General features: G+C 44.3%; 1 protein-coding gene across 4 annotated transcripts in view; it reads right to left on the bottom strand.

Annotated features, from left to right (window-relative positions):
- The window catches only part of TMEM71 (transmembrane protein 71), a 39,889-nt gene extending 28,036 nt beyond the window's left edge, over positions 1-11,853 (bottom strand). The window contains exons 1-4 of one of the 4 annotated variants that reach the window (XM_085021633.1): positions 11,692-11,853; positions 11,081-11,140; positions 4,653-4,869; positions 1,100-1,176 (exon numbers count right to left, since the gene is read on the bottom strand). In XM_085021633.1, the coding sequence (XP_084877759.1) occupies positions 1,100-1,176; positions 4,653-4,705 (130 nt within the window). In that variant the 5' untranslated portion in view covers positions 4,706-4,869; positions 11,081-11,140; positions 11,692-11,853. Of the gene's footprint in view, positions 1-1,099; positions 1,177-2,868; positions 3,064-4,652; positions 4,870-11,080; positions 11,141-11,691 lie in introns of those variants that run through there. The other 3 variants (XM_085021635.1, XM_021088895.2, XM_021088894.2) reach the window with 3 other exon arrangements.
- Positions 11,854-12,994: the final 1,141 nt, after the last annotated feature.

Here is a 12,994-nt window from a genome sequence, read left to right as displayed (position 1 = left end):
ACCCTTATAGCATGGCATATGGAAGTTCCCATGGCCAGGAACTGAATCCAAGCCAGAGCTACAACCTACTCCACAGCCTCAGCAATGTCAAATCTTTAACCCACTGTATCATGGCAGGAATTCCCGAGTATTCTTAATTTAAAAAAGATCATACAGGAGTTCTCGTTGTGGCACAGCGGAAACGAATCCAGCTAGTAACCATGAGGTTGCTGGTTCGATCCCTGGCCTTGCTCAGTGGGTTAAGGATCCAGTGTTGCTGTGAGCTGTGGTGTAGGTCAAAAACGTGGCTCAGATCCTCCGTTCCTGTGGCTGTGGCATAGGCTGGTAGCTGCAGCTCTGATTTGACCCCTAGACTGGGAACCTCCGTATGCCTCAGGGGAGGCCTTAAAAAGCCAAAATATATATACAAAAGATCATACATTCATTCATTCCAGTTTAACCAAAGTCATGTCAATAGATCTCACCTGGGGACAGTTGCAATTGATTAATATTCTAAGCTCTAAAGCAGCATTTTATACTCTATAGTAATGGTGTGAGTACTTGCAATAGACAGGCTCAGTAAAACTTGGTTCCATTACTGACAATTAATATCTAAGACAAAGAAAGGAGTTTAGACTTTCAGACTGGGTTGGCTGCTTTAAAGGAGAACATTGTAGGTGTGTGAGGGAGGGTTAGAAGTAGGGTTTGGGGAGAAAATGACAAGAGGAAGGAAGAAATTTGAAACCACTACCGTTGTAACAACGCCCATATTTTCTGCAAGTAGCTATCAAAATCATTCAGTACTTTTTTATAGACAGACAGTTTTGCATCTTAATAGTAGCTGATAAACAATCTCCTTTCACATTTATGCACAGGCATCTTAAAAAAAAAAAAACGGTGGTTTTTTTTTTCCTCCTACTAAAAGGAAAAATACCACATTTCTCTCAAGGAAAGAAATGAAGTCAAAATTATTGCCAAAGTGAACACTGGCATTTAAGAAGCACAAGCTACTGACAGATGGTTAATGGTATGAGTCTCAGCAAAATCAAAGCAAGGAAATTGCTAAAAGAAGGCTAATCGTTCAAAAGATAATTGCGTAGAGCCGTTCTTCCACATTTACTTGCTACTGGTGTTGACATCAGTTGAGATATTCGATACATCTTGGGAAAAGCTGCTTGTTCAAACTTCACAGATTTCCTGCAGAAGACATTGAAAAAAAAAAGGTGGATTATGTCTTAAAAATAGAAAGAGGATGCCAAAACAGATGGCATCTACTAATGGCACGCGTCAGATTGGTTTCCTGAAAGAATACAGAGATAAGTGGGGTTGACAGCAGGAGACTGGATGGAAGGAGCATCGAGGCTGTATCTGCTCTGTGATCTTATGTCATGCTCTCCACTGTCTCGCTCACTGCCTCTAAATAGTCTTTTTCTATTAATAAGAACAACGTTGTATTTGGGAAAACTAGGTGGACTTGTAATCAGAATCATACAAATTTACTTTTTGGTTAAGAAATCAGAAAGAAGATGGGTTCCAGAACCTTCCAAGTAGACATATGTGTATTTTCATCACCCAACACACATCAACCTCACTATCAAGTTCCACCCATGCTAGGGAGTTGGCGACTGTCTTTTGTCCAACACCTCAAACCACTGACAGGTGGTTGTAGAGAGGCTGGTGGTCCTTTGCTGTTGTTATCAGCCTGGACATTTCTAAGCAGCACAGGCGGCATATGGCACTAAAAATAGTATATCACTGGGCAGATTTCAAAACTCAGCTCTCATGAACATATAATTGACTTTCTCAATTGCAAATTAAACATATATCCAAGTGGGTAAAGTATGTAAGCTTTGATCCCATAGATCTACTTTCCTTTGACTATTAAACTTTGTATATATCACTATCTAGTAGCAGTAAGGTAAGACTAAATTCTTTTCTGATTCCTCACTTCTATCCACATTTTAAAAATGTGATAACTAGTAATGGATTGTTTTTGGAGCTGTGACACATTAAAACAAACCCAAATAATTCTGTAGCTTAAAATTGATTCTTTTAATAAACTATATAATAAAACCTGTTAGACAGTATAGATCCTGGCTTATAGAGACCTTAAAAGAAGTCAAGGAGGGAGTTCTCGTGTGGCGCAGTGGAAACGAATCCAACTAGGAACCATGAGGTTGCGGGTTTGATCCCTGACCTCGATCAGTGGGTTAAGGATCCGGCATTGCCGTGAGCTTTGGTGTAGGTCGAAGACACGGCTTGGATCTGGCGTTGCTGTGGCTGTGGTGTAGACTGGCAGCTGTAGCTCTGATTAGACCCCTAGCCTGGGAACCTCCCCAGGCCGCAGGTACGACCCTAAAAACAAACAAACAAACAAACAAACAGAAGTCAGGAGAACTTTCTGGCATTCCTTGGAAGACTTCTAAATCAAAGCACACACCATTCACAGATGAATTGATTTGCAGTATACAATATTATGTCACTTGTCCTATCGACTTTTGATCAATACAAGAGGAATATGTCCAGCTCAAATTACCCTATATTAATTTTCCCCAAACATTAAGTTGAATTTTAAGCCAACAAGTTCTACAGCAGAAAGCAAGAGACTGCTACATCTTACAAAGACTTGTAATAGGCTACAGTTAACAAATAGTTAATGGAGTATTGTTACACTGAAAAAGCCTTCAGTTGCAGCTCTAACCTTTTCGAGAAACAGATACTAGCCACCAGTTCCAGAAAAGCAATGCATCTGTCCTGAAAAATGTTACCCATACACATTGCTTCCAAAGGAAATTCCCAGTCTCTTCTTCCAATTGATAAATAACAAAATAATGACTGAAATATGAGGCTTCCTGGGGTTGAGGGCCAGCGGAGAAATCCAGGACTTACAAATTCTTCTGCTGAAAGTCATGTCAGAATAGCAACAGGTGCAGAAGTCTCTTAGAAAAGAGACTAACCACTGGCGGCACACGTCGGCGCGTGCAGGCTTCTGCAGAGAGGTTTTGTCTTTAGCAGCCTCTTGTTCTTTTGGCTGTTTCCTAGAATAGAAGAGCCTGTAGTTCCTGGGAGAGTCAGCCTACAACTGCTCTTGTTTTCTTTCAAAAACAGCCTGCCTGCGTAACCAGAGGCTGCGAGGCAGAATGAGGTCACACTTCCTGTGGGGCTCACATCAGTGGCAATCACACAGAGGAACTTGGTGAAGATTAAAGATGCCTCCTGGAGCAGCAGCGAATCAGACCAGCGGGATACATCGTCATCCCTGGAGGGAGACGTTCCTAGGCTAAGGCATCACCCCAGCTGCGAGAACATGAGAAAAACTTTCAGAGAAGCAGCACTTCTTACGTGTCATCTTCTGGCCATGTTCCGTACAAGTAGTGACAGTAGTGCTTCGTCCCAACTGTTACTGGTGAACATGCACAGATGCTATTAAATCCAAGATCCTATTAAATATCAAAGCTTGATCTTCTGAAAATGTCTGTGTTGCTGATATGTGGATCTACCACAGGCTGGGCTTTCCAAGAAACTTTGTGAGTGGCATTTAAAATTTTTCTATTTGTATGTTTGTAAAGCTAAAGAAATAGATGCTACTGTTGAGTCCCCATAAATCTCTGCTATTGCAAGTGATAAAAGAAACAGGTACTCGAGGAGTTCCCTGGTGGCTCAACAGGTTAAGGATCCGGTGTTTTTATTGCCATGGCACTTGTTCAGTCCCTGGCCCAGGAACTTCTGCTTGCTCTGGGCATGGGAAAAAAAAAAGAGAGAGAGAGAGAGAGAGAGAGAGAGAGAGAGAGAGAGAGACATTTCCAGCAACACTGAGGTACCCTGGGAATGAAAAGGGTGTAGGTTTTAAAGTCACTCACAGTGAGATTCAAGCCCTGTCTGCCATACTAGCTGTGTAGCCTCAGATTGGTGACTTCACCTCTTTGCGTTGTAACTCTCTCAATTAAAAATGTAATATTATGTATTTCACAGGATGGCTTGGCACAGAAAAGAGATAAACGAGAATTAAGTGAGTTCTCAGCTCAGATGTGCAAGGTGGATTCCTTATTTATTTTCTGTAAATCAACTTCCCTTCTGAGGCACCAGGGAGCCAGGTGGCAGAAAAGTTAATCTCATTCTTTTTTTTTTTTTTTTTTTTTTTTGTCTTTTTGCCTTTTCTAGGGCCGCTCCCGCGGCATATGGAGGTTCCTAGGCTAGGGGTCGAATCGGAGCCAGAGCCACCGGCCTACACCAGAGCCACAGCAACGTGGGATCCGAGCCACGTCTGCGACCTACACCACAACTCATGGCAACGCCAGATCCTTAACCCACTGAGCAAGGCCTGGGATCGAACCCGCAACCTCGTGGTTCCTAGTCGGATTCGTTAACCACTGAGCCACGACAGGAACTCCTAATCTCATTCTTTCTTGGGGTCACCTTTCCCCCTGAGGTCATGCCACAGGAAGGGTCTTCTGGAAAACACCCTAAGCAGGGGATGCCGTTAGGACCAGAGCCCATCTGGTCTGTGGTAGGAGCTTTTGAAGGTGACCTTCAAGGATCCTTGTGAAATCCCCAGTGGAGGCTGAAGCTACTAAATTGCTTCTCCTAAACAGAATAAGACAAAAGGATGCACTGCCCCTACCAAATCAGGCTGCAAAAGATGCTGGTGTCTGTCTTGGTGGGCACTCTATTACCTTCTTGATTTACGCACTTGGAGGGAGGAAGCTTCCATGCCGGAGAAGCACATGGGGTGGAGGATCTGAAGTTGTCTCAAAAGCCCGTGAGGAATGGTGGCCCTGAGTCCCTAAGCCAAGAATGCAGCCAACAACCACAGGAGTGAGCTTGAAAGGAGATCCTTCTCCAGGTGAGCCTTGGAATGACTGCTGCCCCAGCTGGCACCTTGATTCCAGCCTGTGAAAGACCACAGAGCAGAAAAGCCAGCTTAGCCCTATACCCAGATTCCCGACCCATAGGAATGATGCAATAATAAATGATAGTTTAAGGCAGCAGGGCTTGGGGTGATTCTTTTACACAACAATAGATAACTAATTCGTTGTCTGAACAAGTGTCACCTTCTGAACTGTCCTTTCTTCCAGGCTGCCTGGTCCGTGTCTCTCTGCTACTTTAGTGCCATCCTTAGAAGACAGGCACATCTACTGAGGACTGCATCTGGTCACATCCGCCTGGGTTTACCAGAGAGCCATTCTGCTATATCACTGTTCTAGGAGTCTGGTACCCTCTTTCCTGTACTTCATAGCTCTCCTCTTTCTCATCCTCTTCCTCTTCTACCCATCATTCCTATTTCTCATGCTCCTCCTTCCAGCCTCTGCTAACATCTCCTAGAGGAGGAAGATAATCCTTCTTAGTCCTTCTAGGTCTTTTACTCGGCCTCTGCCCATGAATCCACTTTCCCAAAGGGTGAACGTCAGAAAGAGTTTGGTTTCTTTCTTCACCAATTTGGCACATTTTAGGACCTCATTCGTGATCACAATAATCACTAAATTTATGGAGCCCTCACTGTGTGCCAGGCACAGTTCTGACGTTAGTACATTTAATCCTCGTACCAAACCCACGAGGGGGCCTCTGTTACTATGGACATTTTACGGATGAGAACACGGAGGCACAGAGAGTTAAACAGGTAAACACCTCGCCCAAAGCCACACAGCCAGCAAGTGGAGAGCTGGCTGGAAAGACGGCTTCTGAGCCTGTGTTCTTAATTTATAAGTGGTCTTTCTTTCTCTCTCTCTCTCTCTCTCTTTTTTTATGGCTGCCCACATGGCATGTGGAACTTCCCCGGCCACGGACTGAATCCAAGCTACAGCTGCAACCCAAACCATTGTAGTCATATTCTTCTTGATTTTTTGTTTGTTTGTTTGCTTTTTGTCTTTTTAGGGCCACCCCTATTGCATATGGAGGTTCCCAGGCTAGGGGTTAAATCAGAGCTACAGCGCTGGCCTACACCATAGCCACAACAACTCGGGATCTGAGCCGCATCCACAACATACACCACAGCTCATGGCAACGCAGGATCCTTATCCCACTGAGCAAAACCAGGGATCAAACCTGCATCCTCATGGATGCCAGTCAGATTCATTCCCGCTGAGCCACAACGGGAACTCCTGTAGGGGGATGCTTAACCCGCTGCGCCATGGCAGGAATTCCTTAAGCTGTAAGCAGCCTTGATCCCATCAAACCTGTCTGCGTGGTTCCTATGAACCGGGCACTGCAGCAAACGCTGTGTCCACAAGTCCTTGTTTAAAGCGCTCACAGCTCTAGGAAATACGTATGATTATTACCCACATGCAGGACGGAAGGTTCGAGGTTACAGGAGTCTCTCAAGACCGCGGAGCCGGCATCCAGCCAGTAGCGGCCCCAGTTCCCCTCCTCTCTTCAGACCCCGCATCTCTTCGCTGATCCTTGAACAGCAGACTCCTGCCTGCCTCAGGATCACTGTCTGGCTCTTCTCTCCACCCAGAACATTCCCTGGATAGTCACAGGCCTTTCTTCCTCACCTCCCTCAGCTCTTTTTTCAACTGCCAGGCCCCAGGGTCATTTGTCATTAACTAAATCATTCTCCAAACCCACCTCCTATTCTTTCTTGTTCTTTTTCATTTTTATTTATTTATTTATTTTTTAGGGCCACACCTGTGGCATATGGAGGATCCCAGGCTAGGGTCAAATCGGAGCTGTAGCTGCCAGCCTACACCACGGCCACAGCAACATGGGATCCGAGCCGCATCTGCAACCTACACCACAGCTCACGGCAACACCAGATCCTTAACCCACTGAGCGAAGCCGGGGATCGAATCTGCATCCTTATGGATCCTAGTCGGGTTTGTTAACCTCTGAGCCAGGAAGTGAACTCCCCCTGCTTTGTTCTTCTTCTTGGCACTTCTCATTGTGTAACGTACCATGCGATTTATTTCTTGCTGTGATAAATACATTCATCAGCAAGAACATAAGCTTTATGAAGGCAGAGAATTTTGTCATGTTTTTTCATTCCTGTGGCCTTGGTGTAAAGAATAGTCTCTGGCAAAAAAATGGTGTTGGGAAAACTGGCTCTCCCTGGGCAAAATAATGAAATTGCACAGTTAACTTAGATCACACACAAAAATCAAGCACAAATGGCTTAACGACCTAAATGTAAGACGTAACTCTGTAAAACTCCTGCAAGAAAATACAGGGTAAAAATCTCCTTGACATTGGCTCTGGCAATGATTTCTTGAATGTGTAATCAATAGCACAGGCAATGAAAGCAAACATGGCTAAATGGGACCTATCAGGACTATTAAAAACTCCTGCACAACAAAGGAAACAATTTACGAAAAGAAAAGACGGAGTTCCCGTCGTGGCGCAGTGGTTAATGAATCCAACTAGGAACCATGAGGTTGCGGGTTCGGTCCCGGCCTTGCTCAGTGGGTTAAGGATCCAGCGTTGCCGTGAGCTGTGGTGTAGGTTGCAGACGCAGCTCGGATCCCGCGTTGCTGTCTGTGGCTCTGGCGTAGGCCGGTGGCTACAGCTCCGATTCAACCCCTAGCCTGGGAATCTCCATATGCCTCGGGAGCGGCCCAAGAAATAGCAACAACAACAACAAAAAAAAAAAAAAAAGAAAAGAAAAGAAAAGACGACTTACTGCATGGGAGGAAATATTTGCAAACCATGTAGCTGATAAAGGGTTAATATCTAAAATACGTAAGAAACTCTCGTAACTCAACAGCCAAAAAACAACCCAAATGAAAAGGGGCAAAGGACTCGAATAGACATTTCTCCAAAAGAGACTGACAAATGGCCAACAGATACATGGAAATACACTCAGCATCGCTAATAATCGGGGAAATGCAAATGAAAACCACAAGGAGACACCGCTTCACATCTATTAGAGTGGCTGTCATCAAAAGATAACAAGCGGGGGTAAGGATGTGGAGAAAAGGGAAGGCTTTTTTCTCTGTTGGTGGGAATGTAAATTGATGTAGCCACTTTGGAAAACGGTATGGAGATTCTTCAAAAAATTTAAAATAGAACTACCATAAATAAGATGCAGGAAGTTCTGCTTCTGGATATCTATTCAAAGGAACAGAAATCAGGATCTCGAAGAAGTATCTGCACGCCCATATTCACTGCATCATTATTAACAATGGCCCAAACACAGAAGCAAGCTAGATGTTCACTGATGAATGAATGACTGCGTAAAGAAAATGCGGTATTTACATGCACTGGAATGTAACTCAGCCTTTAAAAAGAAGGAAATTCTGCCAATGAAGAAGAGATGGATGAGTCTGGAGGACATTATGCTAAGTGAAATAACCCGGACACGGAAAAACAAATATCACCCGATCCCATTTACACAAAGAATCTGAAATCACCAAATTCATAAAAGCTCAGAGTAGGATGGTGGTTGCCAAGGGCTGGGAGGAGGGGGAAACGAGAATGCTGGTCAGAGGGTACAAGTTTCAGTTATGAACGATGAATAAGTCCTAGAGATCTGAGTAGCGTAATACCTACAAATAACAATATTGTGTTGTATACTTTTTTTTTTTTTTTTTGTCTTTTTGCTATTTCTTGGGCCGCTCTCACGGCATATGGAGGTTCCCAGGCTAGGGGTCCAATCGGAGCTGTAGCCGCCGGTCTACGCCAGAGCCACAGCAACGCGGGATCCGAGCCGTGTCTGCAACCTACACCACAGCTCACGGCAACGCCGGATCGTTAACCCACTGAGCAAGGGCAGGGATCGAACCCGCAACCCCATGGTTCCTAGTCGGATTCGTTAACCACTGCGCCATGACGGGAACTCCTGTGTTGTATACTTTTAATATTGCTAAAAGGGTAGATCTAAAGTGCACTTATCACAAGATAGAAATATGTAGAGAGAGAGGGAGAGAGGCGGAATCTTTGGAAAGTAAGAGATATATTTATATATTTACTGGCATTGATTGTAGTGATGGTGTCAGGTATATACTTATTTCCAAACATACCAAATTGTATACATTAAATACGTACAGCTTTTTCTATGTCAATCATACCTCAATAAAAAGGTTTTTTTTTTTTAGAAACGTTTGAGAAAAAATAGGTTTTTTTAAAAAAAAAAAAAAACAGAAGTCTTTATAAAACCTTTTAAATAATAATGGACTTTGCAACTCTTCAAAAGAAAACTATTCCCATTGTTTATGAAAATACTATTCTCTGGACACCTTTTGGGCACATAACATCTCCCAAGACCTGTGTTCTAGGTCTGTGTCTGAGAAATTTTAATCTACTATGAATCACCTGGAGACTTTGTAGAAGGGAAGAAGACTGAGGTAGCAGCAGGATGCTGCAATTTTTTTTTTTTTTTTTTGGCTGACTCTGTGTCATGCAGAAGTTCCAGGGCCAGGGATCTAACCTGTGCCACAGCAGTGACCTGAACCACAGCAGTGACAATGCCAGGTCCTTAACCCACTGAGCCACCAGAGAACTCCTGAGATCCTGCCTCTTTAACCAGCTCCGGGTGAAGACAACACTGCTGCTGCTGGTCCACAGGCTGCTTTCTGATGGGCAAGATGCCAGTGAATACACTTTGGAAAATGCTGATGTAACTTGGTACATGTGATGAAGTAACTTTAAAATACTAAAAGCAATAAATAAGCTCACCTGCAAGCTTGCAGAAATCCTTCACGTACTCATGGTCCCCCTTCCTACCTAAGCCTCACCTCCCTCTGGTCTTCTGTGTCCCGTTAAATGGTATCACCTTCCAGTCAACTGCTCATGTTAGGAAACCAGAAGGAATCAGCACTAACCTCTCTGTAACCCCTGAATGAGACATACTCTCCATCCCCATTGTCGCTTTTGGAGCTCCAGCTGCCACCTTCACTTGTCTGAACTTTGGAACCAACTTTGTTACTTTCACCGGTCTCTCTCCGACACATTCCCCGAGCCACTGCCAGAATCATCTCTGCAATATACATATCTGATTACATCGCTCTTCTAATTAAATCCTTCAGTGGCTCGTCTTTTCTCTTCTCTCAAAGTTCAAAGTCCCCTCCAAGATCTACAAGGTCGTGTGGGTTTGGGTCTTGCCTATTTTCCATTTTCATCCTTCCCTTACCACCAGCCATCTTTCTAGAACTCAACTATAGCGCCCCCTCCCCCGCCCCGATTCTCTAGTTTGGTCCCATCTCACGCTCTTTTGCCCCTGGCCATCTCCTCCCCCAGCCCCTGTCTCTCCTACCCATCTTTCAGGTATAAGTAATTCTTTCTCGGAGCAGCCTCTCTGACCCTCCCAGATCAGAGTGTAAGTCTCATAGCTGGCTGTACTTTTCCCTGGAGCATGTATCACAATTGCAGTTAATGGTCCAGGTTTTTATTGATATTTATCTCTGCTGCTATCCTGTAAACTTTGGGAGAATAGAAACCATGTTTTTCTAGTTTGCTCTTATGGTTTCTATAATAGACATCTAGTCTGGTGCACAGTAGGCACTTAATAAAAAATGAATAGGATTTGATACCATCTAAGTCTGGCTGGGCTCTTTGCCACATAGCACAGAACTTTATGGGAGCCAGAAGGAGATATATGAGCCAAAGCCTAGAAGAGCTGATGATCTGGAAGCAGATAGAGGCCAGCCATTGTATCACCATTATGCCATAGTAAAAGCCAACACCTAAATCTTAGCGGCTTGTAGCAAGAATCACATATTGGCCCAGATGGTGGCTTTATGTGTCAGTGTGGTGACACTGACATAAGCCGACCATATGTCCCCGAATTCCTTTTTCTGTATGTCCCTGGTTGGGATGGGTCACAAGTACAATTAGTGCAAGGACTGGAAGGTGAGAATGCAGCTGGAGCCATGGTGGTCCTTGGAAGGCCCTTGAAAGGCCCATGTGGCTCAGACTTTGTTGCAGCTCATGCAGATTTTCACAGATCTGCTGGCTTACTGCATGCACCAAGTCCAGAGCTCTAGTCCCTACAGCACTGCTGCCTTCAGCCTCCCGAATCCTGGTCCAGGAGTGAGTGATGCTCCACGGCAGAGCATCCATGGCAATGAAGCTGAAGGCTTAGAGGGGGGAAGAGGCCAATGTGGGTTTTGGTGATAGATAGACAGAGTCATGCATCCAGGTGGTTCTTTGAGGATTCCAGGATTCCACTCACCTACTTCATGGACATCTTTCAATCCTGATCAACTGTCCTAAAACTTCAGGTTCAGCATCCCTGGAACAGGCAAGTAAATGGAAACTCTCTTGCCAGTGTCTAAAATTTTTCTAAGATTTCCCCTCTCTCTCAAAAACCTAGTGCGAAGAAACTATAAAAACAGAGTACGTAGGAGTTCCCATTGTGGCTCAGTAGTAACAAACTGGGCTAGAATCCATGAGGATGGGGTTTAGACCCCTGGCCCCAATCAGTGGGTTAAGGATCTGGTGTGGCCATGAGATGTAGTGTAGGTTTGCAGATGCGGCTTGGAGCTGGTGTTGCTGTGGCTGTGGGGTAGGTTGGCAACTACAGCTCCAATTCCATCTCTAGCCTGGGAACTTCATATGCTGCAAGTGCGGCCCTAGAAAGCAAAAAAAAAAAAAAAAAAAAAGGAGAAAAGAGGAATATGTATAGCTAACATATAATCTATATAACATATATAATCTCAGAGGGTCTGGACCACTGTTGGTTCACAACTAGGTCCCCACACACAGAGGACAAGGAAAAACCAAAGAAAGAGGCAGAGCATCCCAGATGGGTACGTGGCAGGTTGACTAAACAAGGGAACTTACCTGAGAGGCTTGTCTTGGGCACTGCAAGGTGGGTAGATCTCTGCACCCGCCACCAGGATCCCAAAAGTTTATACAGAGGGCCTAACGGGGTTCAATCACGTATTCTGTCCAGATGGTTTCAAGGACACCTTACCCTCTCAAGCCTGCACCCCTGAAAATGGTTCCCACTTCGGGAGCAGAGGGCAGAAGGTGGATTCCAAGGACCAGGGAGGAGGTGAGGAGCCTCCCATTGGCGGGATCCAGCTGGAGGGTCACCCTTTGGTCATGTCCTCTTCATGACCTCCCGCATTAACCCTTTGTTGCCTGGAGCATCTTTATAAGCGAAGAGTAAACAGCTTGATTTTCCTTCCTATTGTAAGGATGATCAATTTCATATGTTTAAACTGTTCATTTCAGGGACTCACGTCTTCCTAGTAGCCAATGGTAAACAACGGCAATGGTTTTTTTTTCAATACATCTTGAATAGCACTGGATTTTCACAGACTTTGCATTGTCACCAGAAGAAGTTTCTTTCCCTTCTAGGAGCACTTCTCTTAAATAGCAGTAGTAATTGTATCTGCAAAAAATAAAATAGTCTAAGATTCAATTTTTCCGTTTTTCTTTTTCATTCTTTTGGGAACTATCATTTTATTAAAAGGGGTCACATCCACGCAAAATATTGCATTAACAAGGCATCTATTCTGTTTATATTTAAGCATCACAAGGGCACATTGCTTTGCACAGTAACCAGAACAATTGCAGAGTGCACTCTAAATTGGCTTTGTGGTATGTACACATTGCTAAGTCCCGTAGGCATGCTCTGAAGAACTACCTATGCTCAGTTTATCCCTCTGCCAAGACTTGTATTTTTTTTCTTCCTTTGACCAACATTTCTCACATTTTAATTTCCTTTAAACTCCTATTCATGTGTATTTGTTCACTTACTTCAGGTTTTTTTGTTTGTTTGTTTGTTTTTTGTTTTTTTGGTCTTTTGAGGGCCATACCCATGGCAATGGAAGTTCCCAGGCTAGGGGCAGAACTGGAGCTGCAACTGCTGGCCTACACCACAGCCACAGCAACAGGGGATCCCAGCCGTGTCTGTGACCTACACCAGAGCTCACGGCAATGCCGGATCCTTACCCCACAGAGCAGGGCCAGGGATCGAACTCACATCCTCATGGATACTAGTTGGGTTTGTTACTGCTGAGCCATGATGGGAACTTCTTACTTCAGTTTTTGTAATTTTTAATTTTTATTGAAGCATGATTTACAATGTTGTGTTAGTTTCGGGTGTACCACAAAATGATTCAGTTATACAGACATA

Source organism: Sus scrofa, chromosome 4, assembly GCF_054392235.1.
Source record: "Sus scrofa isolate SSC_HxYL_T2T_F1_AM1 chromosome 4, Sscrofa_HxYL_maternal_Yorkshire_Landrace_v2.0, whole genome shotgun sequence".
NCBI classification, from domain to species: Eukaryota; Metazoa; Chordata; class Mammalia; order Artiodactyla; family Suidae; genus Sus; species Sus scrofa.
The sequence above is the reverse complement of the archived record's forward strand: the minus strand, read 5'-3'. Positions and strand labels throughout refer to the sequence as shown.